Raw genomic sequence first — 27,403 nt, 5'->3', positions numbered from 1 at the left:
AGAAATACACTTTAAAAGTCTAAGTCGAGCAAATTTGAAAGGTATTCAAAGGTGCGATGATTAAAATATTAAAATTTGTAGAAGAAAATTTTTTGTTGCATTTTTCTTCGAACTCTTCTTTAAAATTGAGATAAAAGATAACGACTGTTAATTTCCATAAAAACTAAAATAATTTACTTGATTTTATCAAATGGATATTCTATATGGTTTTATTTCAAGAAAAAAATCTCAAAATTGCTATAGAGAAGAACGATTTTATCTGAAGTCGATTTTTTGTGTTTATTAATCTTTGATTATTACATCGTATGATCAAAATTTATTGATACAAAAAGTTTCCACTACTGAAAACATTATAAATTTTTGATTAAAGACAATAAAAATAATTTTTTCCACTTTAATTTTTAGTTTCGCCAAATTCACGGTTTCGCCATATTCACGGTAAAATTTTTTTAACCGTGATAAAATCGAAAAACTACTTTACTTTTAGTGCTACTTTGCACTGGATTTTGAGTATGTTAACGCGAGGTTTTCGCAATAACGAATGGCAACTAAAATTTTGGAATTTTTTCGAGGCCCTTATACTGAAACATAAACGAGCTCAGCGAAAAATAAGAGTGTCTATGTGTTAGCTTTTCTTCTCCTCTTTTTGCCATTATTTTTTGTTTTTTTATGTTTGCCAAGTTTTGATCAAAATGGCGTCGAAAACAAGAAGCTCGCGTTTGCAAAAAAACTTGGCAACAAGTATAGGGGAGGGGAAACAGGGATGTCTAACAAGTATCAAATGTTTTTGAAAAATTTGCCAAAAAGAACAAAACAACAATAGGGGAGATGAGGGCATAACGAGCACCCGAGGCATAATTTCTACATAAGGCATTTTTCTACATAAGTACGTATTTTCTTAAACAAATTTTCATGAGGACTTGATTCGTACTACCTATAGTATTAATTTTTCACCAATAAAGAAATATCCTTTTCATATTTACAGAAATATTAAATAATAACCAGCTAGGTTCTCAAGTGACGAAAATATTATAATTTTTGAGCACCACCAAATAAGCTTTTATGACCTTTAAATCATCTTGAACTGAAATGTACGCACTGAAACATGATCTATACATTGTTTCTCAATTTTCAACATCATAAATTTTTTTATTTTTCACTTTAATCAATTTTAAAACGCTTTTTTACTTTAATTTGTTCACTAGAGGCGAACAGAGCACTTTCAATAAAGGCATAATGAGCATTTTCTGCCGGGGAATCTAGCAGCGAATTCAACTCGATGAAGTTAACTGAATAATAGAGCTACAGCTTGGCTTGTTTCGTCTGTCGATTTGGCCTATTGGTAAAGTGTCGGAGAGGTAATCAGTAGACTCGAGTTCGATTCCTGTTCGAGGGGATTTTTTTTGCACATACCATTCATGATTGATTTTTTTCATTGTTACATTATACGGCTAATAGCATCAAAGCATCATCCGTCAAACAAAACACCAGAAACATAATGTATGAGCATTAGGGTGTCCCAAAATTGCATTACTTCTGGGAATCTGGGGGCTCACCCTCCAAATGGTAGATTAGGATGTGCCGAACAAACTTTTGTATGGAGCTGACTAAAAAAAATCATGTTTAGAGGTTCCGCAAGCGCGATCTTTAAAAAAAGTCCACTTTCAAAAGATTTGATTTTAAATAAATTCTGGGTCCAAAAATTTTCATAAAATTTATATATTTTATATTTTTTTAATTTTGTTTGAGTTAAATACTACACGTAAAAAATTCAAAATGCACCAAATTTGTATCGAAATGTAAAACTAGCAAGCTATTTTCAAGGAAAAAAAAATTTTTGGTCCAAAAATTTTGAATTCTACTGACCAAAATGTGTACCAAGCGTAGAATATTTTTGATACCAATGCCATCAAAAGATGCGGATTTTTGTGCACTTAAACTTTGCTGAACAAAACATGTGGTTTGTATCAACGTGTGAACAGCTATTCACGATTTAATGCTTAACAAAAATAACAATTTAGGATATTTTTATTTAATTTATCAAATTTGTCTTAATAAATACCTACTTTAAAATCAAAATACTTGCAAAAAAGGACTTTGATGGTTTAAAGGAGTCATCAGAAGGCCATATGCCGAAGGCCATAAGCAGAATCGGACAACAGGAAGGGGTTGCACTGAATCTAAAGTGTGAAAGGGATTCTGAGACATAGTGTTCTAAATAAGCATAAAAAACTGGTTTTTCATCATGCATTTTTGTCTTTACCAATCGATTGCTTGATTATGAAGGTTTTATTAAAATTTCAATTATGACTAACATTTCACTTGAAGACTGCAACTCGATTGGACTTAAAACAAAAAAAGTTATGGCTGTTCCAAGATTGTATTTTTGTGGCAAATTGTCGTTTAACACACAATGAGTACTTTTTACTCATTGAGTTTTACAGGACAATTTGTAACCAAAATACAATCTTTGGACAGCCATAACTTTTTTGTTTTAAGTCCAATCGAGTTGCAGTCTTCAGGTGAAATGTTGGTCTTAATTGAAATTTTAATAAAACTTACATAACCAAGCAATCGATTGATAAAGACAAAAATGTATGATGAAAAACCAGTTTTTTATGCTTCTTTAGAACACTATGTCTCAGAATCCCTTTCACACTTGAGATTCAGTGCAACCCCTTCCTGTTGTCCGATTCTGCTCAAATTCGGCATATGGCCTTCTGATGACTCCTTTAAACCATCAAAGTCCTTTTTTGCAAGTATTTTGATTTTGAAGTAGGTATTTATTAAGACAAATTTGATAAATTAAATAAAAAATATCCTAAATTGTTATTTTTGTTAAGCATTAAATCGTGAATAGCTGTTCACACGTTGATACAAACCACATGTTTTGTTCAGCAAAGTTTAAGTGCACAAAAATCCGCATCTTTTGATGGCATTGGTATTAAAAATATTCTACGCTTGATACACATTTTGGTCAGTTGAATTCAAAATTGTTGGACCAAAAATTTTTTTTTCTTGAAAATAGCTTGCTAGTTTTACATTTTGATACAAATTTGGTTCATTTTGTATTTTTTACGTGTAGTATTTAACTTAAACAAAATTAAAAAAATATAAAATATATAAATTTTATGAAAATTTTTGGACCCAGAATTTATTTAAAATCAAATCTTTTGAAAGTGGACTTTTTTTTAAAGATCGCGCTTGCGGAACCTCTAAACATGATTTTTTTTAGTCGGCCCCATACAAAAGTTTGTTCGGCACATCCTAATCTACCATTTGGAGGGTGAGCCCCCAGATTCCCAGAAGTTATGCCATTTTGGGACACCCTAATGAGCATGTGTTAATTCTTTGAATTCTACAAACAGACCTAGATTACTGTGTTATTGCTTTGTTTGATGAATCTACGCCTCACCGTTTAGTGCAATCATGATCATGAATGATAAATGAAGAAAAAATCACCTCGACCAGGAATCGAACTCGAGCCTACTGATTACCTCTCCGACATCTAACCAATAGGCCAAATCGTCAGACGATACAAGTCAAGCTGTAGCTCTATTACTCAGTTGACTTCATCGAGTCGAATTTGCTGCTAGAATCCCCGGCAAAAAACGCTCATTATGCCTTCATTAATGGTGCTCATACTGCCTCGGGGGGTTTCTCATTATGCCTCTACAGTGACCGGTTTTCAGCTTTCTACAAAATTTTTTAAAATGCATTTTTAAACGTTTTTATCTACTTTTTCAAGTTTCATCCAATTAGGCAATAGACTGTTTGAGTGTCTAAACACGAATCAATGATGTAATTCACATATTACAGCTGTTCTCTATGGTTAAATAAGCGTTTTCCTTAAGGTGGCCATTATGCCCCCATCTCCCCTACTTTTATCTCAATAAATTTTAAAAATATAATGTGATTTGAAGATCTTCTGAGGGCATAACGAGCACCCAGGGCATAATGAGCACTCTTTTTTTCTACATAAGTACGTATTTTTTAAACAAATTTTCATAAGGACTTGTTTCGTACTATCCATGGTATTAATTTTTCACCTAAAAAGAAATATCCTTTTCATCTTTACAGAAATATTAAATAATAACCAGCTAGGTTCTCAAGTGACAAAAATATTATAATTTTTGAGCACCACCAAATAAGCTTTTATGACCTTTAAATCATCTTGATCTGAAATGTACGCACTGCAACATGATCTACACATTGTTTCTCAATTTTCAACATCATAAAATTTTTGATTTTCACATTAATCAATTTTAAAACGCGTTTTTACTTTAATTAGAGGCGAACAGAGCACTATCAATGAAGGCATAATGAGCATTTTCTGCCGGGGAATCTAGCAGCGAATTCAACTCAATGAAGTCAACTGAATAATAGAGCTACAGCTTGGCTTGTTTCGTCTGTCGATTTGGCCTATTAGTAAGGTGTCGGAGAGGTAATCAGTAGACTCGAGTTCGATTCCTGTTCGAGGGGATTTTTTTTGCACATACCATTCATGATTGATTTTTTTTATTGTTACATTATACGGCTAATAGCATCAAAGCATCATCCGTCAAACAAAACACCAGAAACATAATGTATGAGCATGTGTTCATTCTTTGAATTCTACAAACAGACCTAGATTATTTTGTTATTGCTTTGTTTGATGAATCTACGCCTCAACGTTTAGTGCAATCATGATCATGAATGATAAATGAAAAAATCACCTCGACCAGGAATCGAACTCGAGCCTACTGATTACCTCTCCGACATCTTACCAATAGGCCAAATCGTTAGACGATACAAGTCAAGCTGTAGCTCTATTACTCAGTTGACTTCATCGAGTCGAATTTGCTGCTAGAATCCCCGGCAAAAAACGCTCATTATGCCTTCATTAATGGTGCTCATACTGCCTTGGGGGGTTTCTCATTATGCCTCTACAGTGACTGGTTTTCAGCTTTCGGCAAAAATTTTGAAAATGCATTTTTAAACGTTTTTATCTACTTTTTCAAGTTTCATCCAATTAGGCAATAGACTATTTGAGTGTCTGAACACGAAACAATGATGTAATCCACATATTACAGCTATTCTCTATGGTTAAATAAGCATTTTCCTTAAGGTGGCCATTATGCCCCCATCTCCCCATATATAGTTATTATCTGTTAAAAAGAATTAAAAATACAGTATTTAACTTAAAACTAGAAAATTGCGCCTTAAAGTATGTAATGACTCTAGGGTAGCGAACAAACTTCTAGAATTATCTTTGTCTGAAACTTACAAACTGTGAAACGAGAACTAATATGGCAAAAAATAGTCAACGGCCTCTTTATCTTCGATTCCTACCAGATTTTTGCTCAAGGTCAGGGTACTCGAATTAAGGATCTAGTCTTCTTCATTAAAGGATAAAGTCTCCTGTAACTTAAAAAATATCACAATTTTTTCAGTCTCACGAAAATGCTTCTAGTTCGTCTACGAGTTCATGTATCGTACTAATTTTTAGGACATATAAACTTGAAACAACGCACTGTCAGAAAATGCAAAGCAAAATTGAAAGCAAAGCGGCCATAACTCAATTTTTCGAGCTTGCGGTGGCTGAAACAGACTTCATTCGACTCCTCGGAAAAAAATCACTTAAGATAGGTCTCATTTTATTCAACATTTTCAAGTCCGAACATGCTTTTTTCTCAATTAATTGAAAAATGTAGGGGAATTGAGGATAAAAACATCCATAAATACATTTTACGCTGCGTGCGGTAGCTTAAACAGCCTTCATTCGATTTCTTGGATAAACAACTCAAAAGATAAGCCTCATTTGGTTCAAAATTTTCAACTCCGAGCATGCTTTTTCTAAACTTTATTAAAAAGTTGGGAAATTGAGGATAAAACGGTCATAGCTCCATTTTATCATGCGTGCTGTGTCTCAAATAGCCTTCATTCGACTCCCCGAAAAAAATCACACAAGATAGGCCACATTTGATTCGAAATGTTCAATTCCGAACATGTTTTTTTCTCAATTATTTGAAAAATCGTTGGGTAAACTGAGTATAAAACGGTCATTACTCCATTTTCCAATGCGTGCGGTGGCTCAAACAGCTTTGATATGATTTTTCAAAAAAAAAAAAAAAAAATCTCACAAGATATGTCTATTTTTGTTCACAATTTTCTAGTCCAAATCAGTATTTTTCTGGATTGGATCTGGCATTAGGGCTCAAAATGGTACTTTATCTCCGTTTGTAAGCTCGTGCAGCGTCTGAAATCATGTTCAATCTTTTTTCCCTTCACTAATATTCCACTAAAGAAAAGTATATTTTCATAGATTTGGTTAATGTAGGTTATCATCAAACTGCTTTATTTCTTCATTATGTCATGCATAACATAAGAAAAGAGATTTTCCGATTTCCGAGGGATTTTTTATTGGACTGCCAGATCGTTGATTTTTAGTATATAAGAAGTTATTTTTGCTTATATAGAAAACTGAAGCAACATTTTTAAATTTAATGGTTCTCAACTATTGAATTTAATTTAGACCTTTTTAATTCTTCTTTTAAATTTTCAACATATTTGGCGCCAACATTGATTCCATCTTGTCACATTTCGAATCCATTAAAATATCGAGATTTTCATTGATCAGTTGCCACTTTCCAAGTCCACTTGCATGTTCGTCTAAAGATCCCAAATCCCAGATCAGTCGGGAAAAGATGCTGTCGATCTCCATGTCGCTACAAAGTGACCCATCGTCACCTGAACAAACGACCGAACAAGGTTTCCATTCCATCATCCGGCCAGCAGCAGCTTCCTCCTTATCGACCACAACCCATCTCACATGGATCTGGAAGGTCGGTTGGCAACCTCATGCTGCAAGATAAGAGTTGCATTTGTCATTTCTTAAGGGGCACGTTACAGATTCAGAGTGCGTCACATTGAGTTCGATTCTTCGGGAGATACCTGCCTACAAGAAAAAAAAATGTTTGGAATCAAAGATTCCTTTCCGAAGATAGCCAGTAGCCTGATCTGGAGGCTGGGCAGTTGGAATTGACATTATTAGTATGCTAATGCGATTGGGCTGCGCTGGTCGGCCGGCTATGGGCTTCTGTTTTGGGTTCTTTCCTCCTTCCTTTCGGAGTTATCGTTTATAATCCCATTATATACAAATAATACGATAACTTCCTCACTTAAGGCACCGGGAGGTGAAAAAAAGCGGCATGCGCTCCATATGGACTCGGATAAGCTGCTGCGGTTGAGAAGCTGCCTGATCCGACTTTGGAAGATGCTATCGCTGCTGGACCGAAAAAATGTTTATCCAAACATAAGCGGAGTGGAAAAAGTGGATTTTTCCTTTTTGGAGCACCTCAGAACGACCCGATTATACATCTTGATACCCTCAAGTTGACTTCGATGGTCGTTCATTCATGAGTCCTCGTGCTTTTGCTGTGTCTGCAGATGTCTCGAAGCAGGTGCTCCGTCGATCAACACCTTTGAATTTGGACCAATTTAGTCGGCAGTTATCGAGATTTCTCAAGCTGTCAACGAGAATCTGTAGTCCGGATTGACAGATAAGTGGTGGCATTTAGCTCGATTGGATTTGCAGAAGTATGCTTCTCTTCCAGTGTGCAGTTTTTGTTCTCAAATATTCCTTCTGTGTATGCTAAGAGAAGATGAGAAATTTTAATTTACCTTATACTTGAAAATTTTAAAAAGGGTGTTGAGTTCAAATTCGAAAAGCTCTTAAAAAGGTTTGTTGCAGCTTTTGTAAGCCACGCAGAACAAAATAATCTGGTTTATAATTTGAGAACTGCCAATTAATCGAATCATGCTGCACCGTGAGTCTAAACCTTCCATTTACGCCTTAATGTAGTCATCATCGTAAAAAATTCGTTCGTTTGTCAAGGACCAAATCACAGAGGGTGATCCGGCTTTGATTGGCCGGATTTGTACCCGCTTGTTGTACGGGTCTCATTCATTGACACATTATTGTGCGAAAGGAATTGTTGTAACTTGAAGCCCCCAAACTTGAGGCACCCCTCCTGGCATGCCGGCAGACTGTTTCTGGACCGCCTGGAATGCTGCAGCAATGGGCTTATTTCATGATATGTTTGGCAGAGAAACATAAATAATAAAGCGTATTGTTATTTCAGAAAAAAAAACCAGAGTGAATTCCCACTGCGGAGGAAGTCTCACCTGGGGTGGTGTCATATTCAAAAATTGTTATTTTTTTTTTCCGATATTCTACGCTTTTCCGTCAGCTTTGAAGAACATTTTTTCAATATCTATCTGTTCCATTTCTTCTCGCTGACTGTCCTTTCTTTTAAAATTGATCATAATTTGAGGATCTCTTAATACTCACTTTTCAGCAGCGGCAGGTCGCTCATGAAGCCGGCATTTTCGTCTATCACCGGGTTCTGGCCATCGTCCACGGCACTCTGGAGCGCCTGATGCAGGGACAGGGGATCGTGTTCGTGGGCTCCCAGACGGGTGGCCCCGGCGCTGGCTCCGATCGTGCCGCTGTAATCACTTCGCCGGTCCGAGTACGGGAAACCGTGGGACAGCTGGGTCTGGAAGGTTTAGAGAAGCAGTTTCAAAATTTTGATTAGTTTTGATTTTTTTTTTAATTTTTACTGTTATGATAAGAAGTTGTAAGTTTTGTACAAAACACCCAAATAATGAAGATGTGGAATTTTAAGTAAAAAAGTATGAAAAAACTTGCTGAGCCCCGTTATTGATCTGAAGTTGCATGCAGCTAGAAATTTAAGTTCTTATTGATACTTTCAAGTTTCAAAATAAGCTTTATTCAGCTTCCAAAAAATCATAAAGTGAGCGAATAATATTCTCTCTGTCTCAATTTTTCCCTAAGGAAAATTAATATAATTTCTCTTGATTATGTACCATGTTCAGTATATGTTGCCGCCATAACTCCACGCGCCGGATTCCAAACTCTACAAATTGCGATTTGCCGAGATTTGTTTAATTTGCTGTTCGATTGCTTCACTCAGTATGGAACAATATTTCCCAACATCCTTAGCTTAGCTTTTGGAAAATCAATATCTTTCGAAAAACCGACGATGACTGGCATGATTTAATGTTTCAATCACGGAAAATCTGTACAATTTTATTTTCATAATCGACATTTATCTTATTCTGACGTTTCGGTGTTTTTTAACACCATCATCAGGGATCAATTTTTTTGTTTAGATATTACTTTTTGTTCTGGTTAAAACGTGCGGTCCGGATTATTTGATGTAGAATCAATTTTGAATTCATATTTGGGACACCGTTTTTTTCTGGCGCAGGCAATAATGTTCGCATAAAACATCTTAATTTCATCGTATTGCAAACAATTTGGGGCCCCCTTCGATCCTATGCAAAAGAATTTTAAACTAAAATCAAACATCCCAATCTTCGTTCCCCTTTTCGGAGGAGCTGGAAGCAGCTGGAATGTTTCCACACATTCACCAAGAAAATAAACTTCTCCAGCAACTATTCGCGCAGTCAGACGTTCGAGATATTGAGGATGGAAACCGTCTTTTTTTTCCCGCAAATCGGAGGGTTTTCGCTTATCCGCTTCTCCAGCGAGCTCCTGTCTGTCTGAAAGATAACGACTAACAAAAGTAAATCTTTCCCATAGTTAGCAGCATCTTAGAACCCTTAAAAGACCGATTCAAGATGCTCTTTTCGGAGCAGATCAGTTCTGGATAATCGTCTATTTTACTGGAATTTACTGTGACCTTCCAAAGGTTAGGAATGCCGTTGATAACGACTGCCAACAATGCCGAACCGGGAAACCGGGGAAAGAGGAGGAGGAAAAAATGAACCGGATACCCAAATAACTCAAGTTCCCGCCAGATCCGAACCACGTCATATCCGAGCAGCCAAACTGCTTCCAACGTCAACCGGGAGTTTTCCCGAAAACGGGGAAAACCCAACTTTCAACCGTCGCTCGTCGGTCGTCGTCGTTGAGCTCAGCCAAACATACCACCGATGACGACGAAATTCTCCCTTTTTCAATCTCTACCATCTACTCTCTTTCGAGAAGGATGTCAAACATGGAAGAATTTCAACAATTTTGCGTATTGGCTGAGGGAACAATCGAAGCTTGTCTGTTTTGCTATCCCTGGCGAGGTTGTTGGTGTTTTTGGGGAACATTATAAAGCTAAGGTTTGGCAAAGGAAAATACCACATATTTTTAATAAGTGACCTCGTTTATAAAGAACTTTATAGAAATCGGAATGCATTAACCAATAAATTGGAATATTCCATCAGTTTAGAGAATACTGTCTCAAGTTTGAGTATTTGATATAGGACTCAAGATAATTTAAGGCTATGATCATTTAGTATCCGGGCACTTTATTTCGGTGATATCTACGTTAATTGAGCTCGGATTTGCAAAACTTTAGTAGCGTTGTGTTGGTTATGAAAAGGACTATTTATATTGCCTATTTTTGATAGATTTTTAAGTTAACGTGTGCTTGAGATATTAACGATGCAAAAAGACATGGTAAAAATAATTTTGCACAAATTTGCTCCTTTTACGCATTTTGCGCCTCGAAAATTCTTCATTGTTGACTTGAAAACTCATGAACTGTTGATTTTTTCGGATTTTTTTTTCGGACCAAATTGTTAAGAAGTATAAGGAGCCACTCTAGGATGCTCACGAAGTTCAAACTAAGCATCGTAGTGGAACCCTAGGTCTTAAATATGGTAAAAAGTTTATGGTTATTGGGGATAACTGAATGCAGACTCCTTAAAAAATGCAAAAAATCCATATCCGTGCGGGCGGGAAATTAAAAATGATTAGTTCCAAAGATCGCAATCTGTGCATCCGGTTTTTACGCAATGTGATGTGCTCTGATGGACATAAAAATTTATGTTAATACCGGATTTCAGAAATCAAATTCTTCGAGATGCCTACTCATGAAAAGGTTCCAACACGATTCCAATTGCTTTTTCCAGGTGAGTTTGTGTAAAATATCATGATTTTGCAAAGGTCTTGCTTCTGTGGTAAAAAAAATAAATCAATACATGACTGAAAAAAGTGTGCAAAGATAAAAAAAGAGAATTTATGAAAAAAATAGAGTATTTCTTGAAATCGTTGATAAATATTTTTTTTTATATTTTTACATTAAATGTCATATAAACACCTTCATTTCATTCATAGAAAGTATTTCGATCAAATGAATAGTTTTTAAAATACACACGTTTTTAACTGCCCGGATACTAAATAATCATAGCCTTTGATATAATGCGTGTTGTCTCTATGTTTAAGAATAATCTTCTTCTGAGTTTTTTTTTTAAATGATTTGACTATCAACCGGAGTCTTATTAATCAAAACAGAGCCATATGCGGAAAATTCTTTGCTAGAAATCATTCTAGATAATCCAGCCCACAGGAAATCTTTTTCAATGTCTGTGCTTTAAAAAATGATTTTTTAGAGAATAAGTCCTGAATTTAAACATGCAGACACTTCTTTGAAACACTTTCGATAACCCAAAGGCACTAAGTTTGTAGAATTTTGTTCAGTGGTTTCTGAGATAGAGAATGCCAAATTTAGGTGTGTTTGGGCTTAGATTTCTTCGATGCCCTTAATATGTTGAATTAACTTTGTTGTTAAAATTTTCAGAGATAGATTGAAAAATCCAAAATTTCCAGGATGTTCCACCAAAACGAAATTAATTGCTTGAATCTTGAATCGTTTGGACTTTTGTTTCAACAATATATAAAAATTTGCTTTATGTTAAAAAGGAAGGTTATGAAAAATAATTTATGGTTATAAAATTTTCAAAGTTTTACGGACTTTTCCCACATATGAAAGGAAACAAAAGGGAAATTTCTGTTTGATTTCTTAGTTAATCAACTAGTTATATCCTGCAATGTTGATAGATAAATTTACAGTTTTTCAAACGGAAAATTATTTATTAAAAAAATCAACACAAATATCTTAAAAACTAGAATAACGAACGATAAGGAACGAAAACTGCATATGTTTGTAGATTCAGTTCTCTAAACTTATTCAAAATAAACTCCAAAATTACTAGATCCATGAAAATTTTCATTATAATTGGAATAAAAAATTTACATTCTGATAAATCACCTGAGTTAGAAGAAGAAAAAACTCATCAAATTTAACTATGAATCCGGCAACAAATTAAAACAGAACTCAACCCTACGGCATACGTAACGTGGTTCGGAAGTATTTTTTTACAGTAGGTATGCATTTGCTTAATTCAGTATTTCCAGCTTTTTAATTTGAAATACTACCCACTTTTTGACACAATTACCTGCACAGTAAACGAAAATTACCGAGTTCGGTAATTTGTTTTACCGAAATCCTGTTCAGTAATTTTTTCGGTAAAAAATAAACGAACATCGAATGAATGAAGAATCGATTTACCGATGTTCGTTTATTTTTTACCGAAAAAATTATCGAACACTTTAACGATATACACATGTTGGGATTTCGGTAAAAAAATTACAGAACTCCGTAATTTTCTTTTACTGTGTGGCAATTAATTCTAAGACTTTTCATATTTTATCTGTCAAAATATTTTTTAAAAGCTAAGCTTTTTTGTGCATAAGTTTGTTAGTCATGAATGTTCGGATCAAAAAGTGGTCAACTTGAATTCGCCGTATTTTTGTTAAACATTCATATAAAAAAATTGAACACCTCTCATTTTTAGGTGTGCATGTGTGTGTAGAATGATGCTTCTATTTGAAATCTGACATTAGATCTTTAGCTATCAGAACGGCATCCCAGCAAGAGGAGCTACGAATCACAATTTTGTACATGTGCCGTAAAAATCAAAACTACACGCTCGCAGAAATATCAAAATCGTTAAATGTGGCCAAATCAATCGTCACCAAAGTAATAAAAGTGTTTGGAGAACGTTTGGAAAAAACGGCGTAACTCCCTGCGATTTCTTTTGGTAAGCGAGCCGCCCTGAGGCCTAATAAAGGGAGTCCCTGTAACGCCGGTGGGGTGGTAGGTTAATAAACTTACACAATGTAAATTTATTTTGTACAAAATTCGAAAAATCCTCAATTTGTTGCAAAACAACTTGAAATCATGCTGTTTACGGCGAGTTTTATCTAGCTGACTAATAAAAAGGTCTGACTTTATTTCTACAAGATAAAATGAAGCCAACCGGTGAGGTTAATAAAATACGGTGGTCAAATCGTGCGCAAAATATTTGGACCGTTTACGGAAAGATATTAAGGAAAATCTTGTAAAGGGGCAGCAAAACGAATTCTTTAGCGGGCACTTAGCAGGTTTCCAGCCAGAAAATTTTAATCGCAGAGAGAAAAAAAAAATTTAAAAATTTGATGTCTAGTACTTGAGGAAGCCTACGATCTGTGAAAGCTGCAAATCAGTCAATGTTTCATAACGATTGACACGATGAATGGAAAAATATACAAAGAAGACCGACTCCAAATGAACCATTTTCCCTTAATAGCACATAGGTCTAACTAAATTGATACTCTGTTTTTGTTGGATCTGAAATCGTGCCATCACGTGAAAACTGTGGTGGAGTGATAATGACACATAGTGAGTCAAATATGTTGTTTGTGTGCCAAAAGAGGACGATCGGCTAAATTTGACGTAACTTCGAGCAGATCAATAAAATTTAGTAGTTTTGAAGGTCCAGCTTTGGGAAACAGAAAACGTAATAAAAAATCTGGAATTGCAAAAAAGATGGTTCATAGTATATACATTATAGATGGCGCACGAGCTGCCCAAAAAATTAAGGTCGAAAAACTTCTTTATTGGACGCTATAAATTATGTTACAAGACAGCTCCACTGAAAATTTCATTAAATTGATTTTCAAAATAAAGTGTTGGGTTTTTTAAATGTATTTCTAACGTGCAACTTTTAATAAACTGTGATCTAATCTTTTCTTCTGGATAAAAATTTACTATTTACATTTACGGGTTCCATCCAGTATTGGTTTCAGCTGCAAAACTTCTGAACCGATTTTAAAAAATAGAGTCCGAAAAATACAGTCTGAACCGATTTTGAAATCGCCATAATAGCTGGTATATATTTGTTGACTATGTTAAGGTGTCGAAAAAATTAGACCTAAATACAAAATTGTTCGATGAAAATCGTAGTTCTGAACAAAGCTAGAAACTGCCACTCGAGCCCGAAACTGCTCGAAATGTTCTCGTATCTGGATCTGCATTTGTGGGTCAGTTTAAATTCCCAACTAAGCTATAGAGAAGACTTCCGCTACATTTTGACCTAATGCCTAATGCCAACGACGTGAATCAATGCACTGGAACTTAAGACCTATCGAAAAATACTGGGTTATTGTGAAATAGAAACTACAAAATATATTTTGAGGAGTTCAATTCTAAGTAAAAATGAAGAAAAAAAGTATTCTGTACAGGAAAAGCTGCAGCCGAACATCGTACGAAATTAAAAAAAAATGGCGTTAGACTGAAAAAGCGATTGTACGAATATGGTTTTTAATTTGAATAAAACAAATATGCCAACTTGTTCATTTTCTACAGCGTTTTCCCCTGATGCAATTTGAGTCGAGAAAGGCCTTAATTTAAAATAAAATAACAGAAACATGGTACATAGCTCTTCGTTTTACAAAGTAACAAATTTGTAAAAGTTTATGTATTTTTAAGAAATTTAAGAGCATCGAGGAGGCCATGACTTGTTGGCTGCATCGGACGCATTTTTTTTTCGTTCTCCGTCGGTGGAAATATTATTTGAATAATTGTGTAAAACTAACTTCCAAATGGGAAAATTCTCAATAACTAAAATGCTGCGAATATTAAAAGTGATTTAGTTTTCCTAGTTTTAATATTGTAGAATTCAGTGTTCTTGGAGAGAGCAGGAAATGTTTGTAGAATTTAAAGTGAAAAGCAAAACGGTTTAAGCGCGCAGGTATTTTTCTCTCCTGTTTTAATGATCACTTTCGGAGATAAAAGTGTTATCAAGTGAAAATTAAAAGTTATGTGAAGCAAAGTTATACCAACGTATGACCCAAGTGATACGCAGTGGTTGAACTTAAAAGTAGCCACTCTAAAAGGCGAAGAGCAGCGAACTTTGAAGATTGCTTATAGTCAATCGTGGCAAATTTTTTTTTCCGTTTTCGCGCACGTGCATGGGTGGCGGACTGGTATTAAATACTAGATTCCATTACATTTTAATCAAAACAGTATTTTTTCAGGTGATTCATGTAAAACAAAATAGCTTAACTCTATTCAAGGGGATTGGTGGGCATTGAAATATTTTGGAACAAGTTTTCCTGGGGGAAAGGGATTTGGGAACACTAATTATGTTTTTTTGTTCTTCTAATGTTTCTTTTCAAGAGCGAGCAAAGGCGCTATATCCAAGGTCAAAGACCAGAAATGATAGTGCATCGATATCCGAAACTCTAATTTTTCACAATTACTATGCACGTTAATATAATACTTAAATCGGCCCGGCCTAGTTAAGATGAGTAGTAAATGTAATTTTACTACTCACCGGGATGCTGACAAGATCTGGCTGTGTATGTATCATAAGCATAAGCATAAGTATAAGCATAAGTATAAGCATAAGTATAAGCATAAGCATAAGCATAAGTATAAGCATAAGCATAAGCATAAACATTTTAAGAAATTTAAGAGCATCCTATATTATTTTATTTTTTCGCTTTATGTATAACATCATTTCCAACTGTTAATGAAAAATGAAAAAAAAGTACAAATACAAAATTAATTATACAGTTTGGCTAGAAAAAATGGGCTCTTCCAACTTTGTTGAAACCCACAATTGGTAGTCGCTGGTAGAATACGAATTTGCTATGTAAGTACCTTAATGAAGTAGTGAATAAAGATTTACTCTATTCCACCAGTTAAACCTGCGTTTTCAACAAACTTAAAAATTGAAAAAACGTTATTTTTAACTTTTTTGACTTGAAGGTTTTTCTGGTACTCTGAGGTCTTTTTCTAGTTTTATAGAGACTCTGGATATTTTGGAATTCGAATTGTGTTAAAATACTATAAAAAAGGGTAAAAAAGCATAAGGATCCTCTATATTTTTAAAAACCTCTCTGTAGAGAATAGATGAAATAAGGTTAAAAACATACTGACATGAAATCACAAATATCATACTCAACTTACAATGGATGGCAACAAAATTAAGATTGGGTTTCGAGGATTAGCGTATATACTCAGAATTTTCAGAGCGTGCAAAGAGGAGAGTCAGTTGTTCTTCGGATATTAGAGAATACAGATGTGCTAGATCAAAAATGTAGTGAGCTGCTTATAAAAAGGATTAAACTGGCGGATTCGACACTTACGGCAAAAACAAGATCTCGGAAGCTATGCAAACATTTTCAAGCATATTGAACTATCAAAGTTTTCCAAGAAATATCTCGTTTGTCAAGCTAACTGTATCAGTGCAGTGGCTTGAAAAGCGACATTTTCGTTGCAACCGCGGCAGTCAACCAGAAAATTTACGTGAAAGAGTGTCTTCAAAAGCGTTCGCTGCCTTTGCTGAAGAAACATGTAAATTGTGTGTAAAAAATGTAGTGAGCTGCTTATAAAAAGGATTAAACTGGCGGATTCGACACTTTCGTTTCAACACCATGATGTCCTTAATATTTGTGATTCCAATTCTGTATTCTCCGGAAATATTGGATTATTTTAATGTTGTATTATAATAAACTGCCGAAACATTAATTTTTCTGGCAAAACTTCTATTCGATTTGCAGAAAAATTGGTTGTATTCGGGTTGATATAACAATAACTATTTTTTTATTTTTTTAATACATTTCATTTGCTCCAACATCATAGTATAAAGTTGAAAAAAGTTTAATTATTTTCGTTTATGAGGCATCTATAGGTACACAATAAAGATTTCCGTTCGATGTCCTTCAGAAATCTTAATTTAATCGGTTTTCTGATTGCTGAATTTTTCAGCATTCGGTCGTGTTCTTATCATTTTTGCTGAAAAATCAGCAATCGAGTTGTCAAATATATTCTAGAAACCAGACATCAAGTCAAGGGTAAGGTTTTATTGAACTGGTAAATATTCCATGACGGATACTAACCAACACTCTTTTTGAGGTGGCGGATGATCAACACTTTGGCACAAAGCTGTCAAAGCAAACTTGAATTGCTGGAAATCAGCATTAATGTTTGCTGTTTTTTCCAGCAGTTTAAAATGCTGGAAATTTTGCTGGAAAGTCAGCGGGACATAAACCAGCAAAATTTTGCTGTTTCCTCCTTAAGGGTCGGCTACGCTAAATGAATGCAAGCTGTGCATTTTAAACGATAATTTCCGTCGAAATACAATCATTGAACTGCAATAACTTTTTTTTGTTCTAAGCCATAACGTATTGCGAGTAAAATTGTAAGAAATTGTATTATTATTTTATTTATTTTTTATTTACATAGTATTCCGTCTTACGACATAACTTGACGAACATAATTCCTATAATTCATTCGGTCCATGGCAACCGTTCTCCAATTTCTCGGGCACCCCACGTTCGCCAGATCACGCTCCACTTGGTCTAACCACCTCGCTCGTTGCGCCCCCGCTCGTCTTGTTCCTACCGGATTCGTGGCGAACACCTGTTTTGCAGGACAGTCATCCGGCATTCTCGCAACATGTCCCGCCCAGCGTATCCGGCCAGCCTTCACCACCTTCTGGATACTGGGTTCGCCGTAGAGTCGCGCGAGCTCGTGGTTCATCCTTCGCCTCCACATTCCGTTCTCCTGTACGCCGCCAAAGATGGTTCTTAACACTTGTCGCTCGAATACTCCGAGTGTACGCAGGTCCTCCTCGAGCAATATCCATGTCTCGTGCCCGTAGAGAACAACCGGTCTAATAAGCGTCGTATACAGGTTACACTTCGTGCGAGGGCTAAGTCTTCTCGACCGCAGTTGCTTGTGGAGTCCATAGTAGGCACGACTTCCGCTGATAATTCGCCTCCGGATCTCACGGCTGGTGTCATTGTCTGCGGTCACCAGTGAGCCGAGATAGACAAAGTCTTCGACTATCTCCAGCTCGTCGCCGTCGATCGTGACCTTGTTATTACTGGACAAGCGGGTTCGGTCGGTCTCGGATCCGCAGGCCAGCATGTACTTCGTCTTGGACGTATTAATCATCAACCCAATCCTTCCTGCTTCGCGTTTCAGTTTGCGGTAGATCTCCTCCACCGCCGCAGATGATCTGCCGACTATATCAATGTCATCGGCAAAGCAGATAAGTTCACTGGATCTGTTGAAAATCGTGCCCCGCATTTCGCCCACCGCTCGTCGAATAACACCTTCTAGCGCCACGTTGAACATCATGCAGGATAACCCATCACCTTGTCGAAGCCCCCTGCGAGATTCGAATGAACTCGACAATTCACCCGAAATCCGCACACAGCACTGCGTTCCATCCATCGTCGCCTTGATCAGTCTGATCAGCTTCCCGGAAAAGCCGTTCTCGTCCATGATTTTCCATAGCTCGTTACGGTCGATCGTGTCGTATGCGGCTTTGAAGTCGATGAATAGATGGTGCGTAGGGACTTGGTGTTCGCGGCATTTTTGGAGGATTTGCCGTAATGTGAATATCTGGTCCGTCGTAGACCGTCCCTCCATAAAGCCGGCCTGATGACTTCCCACGAATCTGTTTGCTTGTGGCGTTAGGCGGCGGAGTAGGATTCGGGACAACACTTTGTAGGCGGCATTGAGGACAGTGATCGCTCGGTAGTTCTCACAGTCCAATTTGTCGCCCTTCTTGTAGATGGGGCATATTACCCCCTCCTTCCACTCCTCCGGTAGCTGTTCTATGTCCCAGATCCGGATTATCAACCGGTGTAGGCAATCGGCCGACCTGTCCGGGCCCATTTTGATGAGTTCGGCTGCGATGCCATCCTTCCCAGCTGACTTGTTTCTATTCAGCTGGCGAATGGCTTCCTTAACTTCACTCATCGTTGGGAGTGGCTCGTCTTCGTCGTTGGTTACGCCGGCGATGTACCTTCCTCCACCGTCTTGGTCTCCTGCATGTGCGCCGTTCAGGTGTTCATCGAAGTGCTGCTTCCACCTTTTCATCACCTCACGATTGTCCGTCAGGATACCCCCGTCCTTATCCCGGCACATTTCGGCTTGCGGCACGAAGCCTTTGCGGGATGCGTTGAGTTTCTGATAGAACTTTCGTGTTTCTTGGGAACGATGCAGTTGCTCCAGCTCCTCGAGCTCCTCCTCCTCCAGGCGGCGCTTTTTCTCCTGGAAAAGTCGGACTCGCTGCCTCTTCCGCTGTCGGTGATTTTCCACATTTCGACGGGTGCCTCTCTGCACTACTGCCGCCCGCGCGGCATTCTCTTCGTCCATCACCCTCCTACACTCCTCGTCGAACCAGTCGTTCCGTCGAGATCGCTCCACATAACCGATGACGTTCTCCGCAGCACTGTTGATGGCTGTTTTGATGGTATCCCAACAGTCCTCGAGAGGGGCTTCGTCAAGCTCGCCCTCTGCCGGCAGCGCTGCTTCGACCGATTGCGCGTAGTCTGCCGCGACCTCAGGTTGCTTCAGTCGCGCGATATTTAACCGAGGCGGGCGCCGGTTTCGCGTGTTGTTCACTACGGAGAGTTTTGGGCGCATCTTCACCATCACCAGATAATGGTCCGACTCGATGTTGGCGCCCCGACAGGATCTGACGTCGATGATGTCCGAGAAGTGCCAGCTGTCGATCAAAACGTGGTCGATCTGTGATTGAGTTTGGTACGGTGATCTCCAGGTGTACTTGTGTGGGAGGCGGTGCTGGAAAAAGGTACTACGTACGGCCATTCGTTTGAAGGCGGCGAAATCAATAAGTCTGAGGCCGTTTTCGTTGGTCAGCTGGTGTGCACTGAACCTTCCAATTGTCGGTTTGAATTCCTCCTCCTGGCCGACCTGAGCATTGAAATCCCCGATAACGATCTTGATATCATGTTTTGGGCAACGGTCGTATTCACGCTCCAGCTGCGCGTAGAATTCGTCTTTGTCGTCACCGGTACTTCCGAGGTGAGGGCTGTGCACGTTGATGATGCTGATGTTGAAGAACCGGCCCTTGATCCTCAACCGGCACATTCGTGAGTTGATCGGCCACCACCCGATCACGCGCTTTTGCATCTTTCCCATCACTATAAAAGCTGTTCCAAGCTCGTGTGTGTTGCCGCAGCTCTGGTAGATGGCACGACGAAAATTGTATTAATAAATTCCATTCTTATAAATTGCATTCCAGATTTAGAAAGCGTAAAACTTTTCTGTCGGATAAACTTCGCAGTTGTTATTGTTTTTCATAAGTCCTCAAAATCGAAGAAGTAGTTTTTTTATGGAAAACCCTTGTGTTGACTTTAGACAGGCATTTTGTAAACAGTAAAACTTGAGCATATTTTTTTGAATACTCCAAACCAGCCAGTTTTAGATTTTTTATAAACTTAAATTTTCCTAACTGCTATCTTGATAATTGAAAAAAGGAAGAACCATCCATTAAGAAACTTTTTTTTAACGGTTTACAGACCGTTTATATTTAACCGTTTGTTTAAATTTTCCAAATTGGTATTACCAATCTAATTGGCATTCTACCTTGGGAAGCAAAAATGTAAAAGGTGAAAATTTTCAGATTAACATTTCAAATTCAGAGATAATTATTTAAATGATTTCCGTCACAGCTGTCCTCTACACACAACGAAAAAAATCTGTAAAATCACATCATATATGATGTAAATAAAAAGAAGCATCATATATGATGTGATTTTCAGTGCGAGTTTAGTATTACACGTCTGTAAAATTAAAATGAAAGTGGAATATTCAACTCGCACGGAAAATTCATTCATTTTTGGCGCTTCGTTTTGGTTACATCACATGTGATGTAATTTTACAAATTTGTTTTTTCTGGGGCTTTTTTGAATCCAATTAGAAATAAATCCTATTATTGTTCATTGAATTTTTTATTAGTATATTTTTATTGGAATTAGATAACATTGGGTTGCACACGAGAATATGTTATAAATAAGTTGTATTCCTCGATGTAATTTAACTTGTTCTTGAATACGGCGGTCTTGCAGGGCAATCAAAGTCGTTCTCCTTCCGGAAGAAGAAAAATTTGTTGGCGTGGCGGTAAATCTGCGGAAAAACAAAATGAAAATTACCACCCGGCTAGATAAATTTGCGAAATGTCTCACCCGAACAACATGATTTTTGAAGTGGTTTCCGATAGGGCCAAATTGTATTGCAGTTCACTGCAGCTAACAGGTTCAGATTTCTTGCTCGTCCGGCTCAATTTTCCTGAAAGTTATTAAGTGAAAAGTTAACTACTTGAGATTAAGTTAGGCAAAAAAAACTCACGTTAATATCAGTAGCTTCCAGAATGTAAATGTAATACCAGGGAACAGTATACATTTTACGTCTGATTTAGATCGCGAAGACAAAACTGTAGGGAGAATTTAAAAATATTGCTCATTGCTTCCAAAGGTTGCTCATAAAAGAAACTTACTTTCATGATTCTATGGCGGATGCCAACGCCAGTCCATCACACGGTTTCGTAACCGGAAAACCCGTCATGCACCGATCGAATAAGTTTCTGATTTAGTACATACATGGATTTTCAAATTTTAAAACCGTTCTACGGCTTGGGTCCAAATTTATGCAGAACTGGATTATAATAATTCCAACCGTCAATCTGAGCATTTGAATGAAAACACCATCACCGAGAGCAGCAATCCGGTCTCGGGACTGATTCAGTGAATGCTGAAATAGGATTAATTTCTTACTTAGTATCGCTCTAACACTAATCAGATACTAAATTTCTTACCATCTAGCACCGAAGGTGGAGTAATTTCGTCCGTATGCAATTTGTAGAGCATGAAACCGTAGTGTCTTCCACTAGAACCTTCAAGTCGGGAGTTCCTTTTTGCAGACGCGTTATCGGAAACGCTCCTCCGCCAACTGCAAGTCGTTTGAATCCGGTCCAATTTCGCGTTCGTTACTCAACGTCATCAGGTGACTAACTGCCGAGAACCGCTGCCAATTCTGCCAATCTTCTTACCTGCAGCCGAAGAATTTTTACGGAGCCACTTTCTGGGGGGCAATGTATTTAGTGACTTATTTTTGTCAGCTTCTTTCCCGTTCCGAACTTAAACGAAATGAATAATAATTATTCGTTTAGATCAACTTCGATCAAAACCGACACCACTTACCTTTCCATACTGAATTTCTTGTGTTGGATTTTAGATTTAGCCATGAATATAGCAATGAATAGGTTTTGAAAAAAAGTAAACAAAACTGAAAAAAATACAACAAACATGAAATATAGAATGACAGTTTGAAATATTTCGTTCAATGGACTGGAATATTTCACTCACATTTTAATAACAGCAATAATTCCTAGCATAGAAATCAATGAATATCCTTTGAAAAATGTTATGTTCTTTGCATTTTTATTATTTCTGAACTTCCGAAAACTTTCTAGGTCGTCTTGAACACGAGATCTGTACCAAATCAAATATTTACATGAAGTTTGAATTTAAATGCATTTATAAATTTACATTGCATCATTGCATGTCAAGTTATTCTGATAAAACTTCGATTTCAGTGTTTTCAGCGTTTCTTTTTTTTCCTAGATGTGCAAATTTACATTACAAAAGCATGTTCTGTGTCATGTAATAATATTGCGTTCCTTTTTCAGTGCTGTAAAGGATTCATACTTTTTGTGTTTACGAAAAGAAATCTCTAAAATTACATCACATATGATGTAAATAAAAAGAAGCATCATATATGACGGAATTTTACATTAGCAAATCTTGTTCTGTGTCATGTAATTTTAGTGTGATTCAATTTCAGTGTTGCTTATGATTCAAATATGTTTTATTTTGTAAATTTACATTACAAAATCACCTTCTATATCGAGTAAAATTATGGGTCTTCACTTTCAGTGCTTTTAAGGATTCAGATTTTTTTGCTGTGTATGGTTGGTTTTGGTTTTCAAGTCTTTATGTGTGTGTATATAACTGTTAAAAATGCCCACTTAATTATTTTGAAAAATAATCTAAAAAAATATTGACCTGCACTGTCTATTCCCTAATCCAGGAGGGTCTGTGCAAAGTAATAAAAAAGTGGTTACAGCATCAAATTTGCAGCTTCAAATCAAACCGAAGCTCCTCACCACCAGCATCATTTTACTCCAGCAACACAAGCCGAAATAAAAACACTGAAGGAGAAAGACATTCCATCGCGATGACTCTACGTGACATGACATGACGATCAAGATCCTATTAAACATATCCCCAAAAATACGGCAGCATAGCAAAAAATAAAAAAAATATCCAAACGGCTTCTACTCCCTAATACCTTTGCTAAGGTCTTTATATCTATCCTATACTCGGAGCAAACCAAAAGTATCGGGTAAAAAATAAAGAGTTAACAGCTCTAACATGACTTTTGGTTTTTTACATTTTTTCTTCACTCGATCCAAAGAGGGAGTCTCTAAACATGGGCCCTGAACTAGTTAGTTGCGGGCTCCTGCGACCTGTAGGTATTTTGTTGTTGCAAAGTTTTTTCTTCTTCTGTAGACGAAAGGTCCGAAATCGGGCTCCCGGTGGCCCGCACGGCTAATTCAAAGTGGCTAACTAAAGACAAAACCGTCGAACGATTCGTCGTACGTCGTCGCTAGGTTTGGTTTTAATCGATGAAAATTGGGCAAGTTATGTATAGTTAACCACACTCTAGAGTTAGCAGATAAACTGGGCAGGGGGAGAAACTAATTAACTTTTGAACGAGATGCGTGATCTCGTGCCATCGAGCGTTTTCTTGTTTTAGTTTCTAGTCAATTCATCGACGGGGTCTCTGTTTTAGTGTTAGCTGCTCGAACAAATATTTCAATTTTATAGCTGCAGCACCTTAAGGAGATCCCCGAATAGGGTGCGTAAGGTGGATCATTTCGTTTGGCGATTTCCCGCCAAATTTATAGGCACTGACTTAACGACTTTCTCGGTTCGACTTAAGGGACCTCCGAAGATTTGACAATGATTAAAAGCGGCCGATAAGTGTCGATAAGTCTTTGCAAGTAGGTACCCGCATAATCAATTACAATATATAGAGAATATTCTATATTGTCTCTAAACGTTATCGTTTATTGTAAAGTGAACAGTATATGTACAATAACACAGACCATATTAACAATCTGTATTATGATTATCTGTTAAAGTACCATATGGGGAAAGGGCTGTTAAGCATGTTTACCATTCAAAAAGAGCGATTTTTTCGAACAAATATTTCATGCTACATTATTGGATACGGTTAAAATATCATCCACTTTTGGCGAGCAAAACAATCTACCTGAATGTTCTAGCTACGTTGGAATACAAAATCATAGATTTCATCAACTTCAATGGATATAGTTTGCTTATAGTAGTTTGTAGTAAAAATAACGCTCAATCATACGTTCCGCATATTGTAAAATATTTTTAAAAAGAGCTTCCCTGTACCATAACCAATATAGTTCCAATTCTTTCCCACAAAAAATAAAATAAAATTAAAAAATTTAAATGTTGAGATTTTTATTTTTTATTTCTGATATTATACATGGATTATACAATCTTACCTATTTGTGCAGATCTGCATTGTTCAGCCTTTCAGTAGATTTTTTTTCCGCTCTCCGCTCAGCAGAGATCTTTGTTTCTGTAATTTCATTAGTTTTATTTAATCTCACTAGTTTTTATCGATAATATAATATAGTTTTACTTACTTTTCGCGTTCTGTGTGTTTTTCTCAGCGTGATTCTTTTTTTTCGGAGCCATTTTGAACACAGTTTTCAGTTCCGAACCTGGCGTGGGGTTGCCGACACAAATTTTAACGAAGTGAAGTGAAAATTAGCAGATGCTGAACCCAAGAGCGAAAAAATGCATAAGCTCACAACTACATCTTAAAATAACAATATTAGTTATTATCCGCAAGAGGTGAAATGATAACGACTTGTCTAACTCATACAATGTTGTCAATGTTGTTTTTTTTTTAATTTAATGTCTAATGCTAAGAAAATATAAGGAAACTTTGTCGTACACTGTTAGAGTCCTGGATAAGGTCCAGAGACAATATTCAAAGGTTGCAAATTTTTATTCTCTTATTATACTATACTTACTAAATCATATATCATATTGTCACTGTCACTGATACGATCCTGTCATAATTTATTGAGGTAATAAAATTTTGAACATGTATAATGAAATGATACTTGGAAGATATTTCATACTGGTATTGCTACCAATATATTAAGTTAATAGTTAGTACTATATCCCCAACTGTTTTTAATTATGCGGGTAGTCCCAGTATAATTTCTAACATCTGATTGTTAAACTCAGACTTACCACGTGCTGCTGGAGTTCGGATTCTCGATGGGACCGGTGCAGTCCGAGTTGTTCCTGGGAGGGTCTTAGCCCGGCTAGCTGGTTATAGTGATGTAGGGGGGCGTGATGCAACGATGAGAGGGGTTGGGCGTACGGGTCCGTACTCAGGTAGTCCAGCCCGTGGTTCTGTAAAAAAAACAGAAAAAAAAAAGATAAATTTTCGAAAAACTGCAAATTAAAGCTGGCTGCATGTGAAAAAGTGAGTGCAAAAAATAGGTTTCTATAGATAATACCGAACCCGAAAATCGGTATTACCGGCCGATTTTACCAACATGGAATAACGGTTTTACAAAATTTTAAAACCGCTTTGTGCAAGGACCAAAAGAATGGTGCTTGGGACTAGCAGTTCATTCACAATGCACAAAACTCATGCTCTCCCTTTAAAAATGATCAATAATAGCGCCGGCCACGTCCTAGTAGACGATGAGGAATGACGGAGGAATTGTTAGTAGGATACTATATAGTAAGGTTGCCAGAATTATTTCAATACCTATCCGGGCCGGACAAATCCGGGCAATTTTTTATAAAAACCTGGCAAAATCCGGGCATATTATTTCAAAATCTTCGACAAAAATTCGGGCAATATCCGGGCAAATTTTGTCAAAACCCATAAATTACTCAACAAAAAATCAAGAAAAAAATATTGAAAAATAATATTTTCATCTAAGTACATCGACAGATTTTAACTCGTATTAGAGGGTTCCAAAATACAATCCCTGATTATTTTTTATGAAACTTGCTCAATAAATTTCGTGTTGGAGGCAGAAATACAAAATTTTTACAACACAATTTGTTTTTTTGTTTGATTTGCCAAATAAAGTGATTCAGTCCGGGAAAAATTCGGTCATTTTTCCATGAAATCCGGGCAACCGGGTCGGGCCGGACTATTCCCAAATTTTGTATGAAATATCCGGGCAAACCCGGATAAACCGGGCAATCTGACAACCTTACTATATAGGATCAACCTTTTGTCCTTTGTATTCTAAAGATTAATTTTGAAAAATTCAGAAACAAAGGTAAGTCAATATCACCAACTATAGAAACCGTCTTTACGTCTGCGAATCTATATTTAAATATCCAAGGAAAGCGTTGTGTTAGTAATGGAAAGGTTAAGGATCAGGATCTTCTATTTCTAACTTTGAGACGGTGATAAAAGATTTAAAAGTAAAGTAAAAAATGTGTTTAAATTTTCTTGAAACTAATTTGTTTCCCTTATTCTTGTTCCTGGTACACGACCTTTACATTGAAGATACTTCTATCGAACTTCGAAGAGTATTTAAAAGGAGATAATTAACTGATTTTGGCAGATTTTTGAAACTAAAAACAGATTTAAAATCTACACTATGTGTTTTGCTTGTTGAAATATGAATGATTGAAAACAGCAAAAAAAATTTCAACAATTTGTTTTTAGGCATAGGTTTGAATAGATCACTGCATTTTTAGGCGTTCTCTTATATTACAAAAAAGGGTTTTTAAGCGATTTTCCTCTAGCCCTAAGGACTTTGACATTTGAGCATTGATTCTTTATAAAAATGCTTAATTTCGCCATTAACATTACATGAAATGAAAAAAACATAGATTCAAGGCTGAATTTGAATAAAAAAGCCTTTTCATTATAAAATATGATTTTTTAAATCAGTCAATCATTATTTTTTCAGTTTCGAGTCGTAGATGGCAGCATTACCTTGCTGTTAAACGGAATTGATACCCTTTTTGAAACTTGATGGACCAGATGACTAGATGATGACCAGATGATGGTATGATTTGCAATTGAATAGAACGTTGAGACGTGTAGAAACTTCGGAGGTGGTATTTTCTTGTGCAGGTGAGTTTTCGCAAATCCAGCAAAGCTTTCTAGCGTGAACTCCTACGAAACTGTGTTGAAAACCTATTTCAAAATTATGAATAACGGCCTAAATAAACCTGGAAAATAAATATTGAGACTTAATTTGGTTCTAACTGCAAGATAGTGCTGCCATGAAACGTGAAAAAGTGTGGTTTACTGAAGAAATTCAAAGATTTTGAATTCCAACGTATATTAAAACT

The 27,403-nt window shown here is 36.6% G+C and overlaps 1 protein-coding gene and 1 long non-coding RNA gene across 7 annotated transcripts in view; both read right to left on the bottom strand.

The window, feature by feature from the left end:
• Positions 1–27,403, bottom strand: part of LOC129745094 (transcription factor AP-2-epsilon) — a 180,241-nt gene that overhangs the window by 6,934 nt on the left and 145,904 nt on the right. For all 6 annotated transcript variants that reach the window (XM_055737929.1, XM_055737932.1, XM_055737933.1 and 3 more), the window contains 2 exons: positions 25,319–25,483; positions 8,333–8,540 (listed from right to left, as the gene is read on the bottom strand). In XM_055737929.1, coding sequence (XP_055593904.1) covers positions 8,333–8,540; positions 25,319–25,483 — 373 coding nt within the window. The remainder of the gene's footprint in view (positions 1–8,332; positions 8,541–25,318; positions 25,484–27,403) is intronic.
• LOC129745095 (uncharacterized) lies at positions 20,929–22,075 on the bottom strand. Its single transcript, XR_008737072.1, has 5 exons — positions 21,769–22,075; positions 21,451–21,704; positions 21,303–21,387; positions 21,140–21,242; positions 20,929–21,080 (listed from the first exon to the last, which is right to left on the bottom strand). It is a non-coding gene; the product is annotated as an uncharacterized LOC129745095 (long non-coding RNA).

This window comes from Uranotaenia lowii, chromosome 2, assembly GCF_029784155.1.
Source record: "Uranotaenia lowii strain MFRU-FL chromosome 2, ASM2978415v1, whole genome shotgun sequence".
Taxonomy (NCBI): Eukaryota; Metazoa; Arthropoda; class Insecta; order Diptera; family Culicidae; genus Uranotaenia; species Uranotaenia lowii.
Note: the sequence above shows the minus strand (reverse complement) of the source record. Positions and strands in the feature narration are given on the sequence as shown.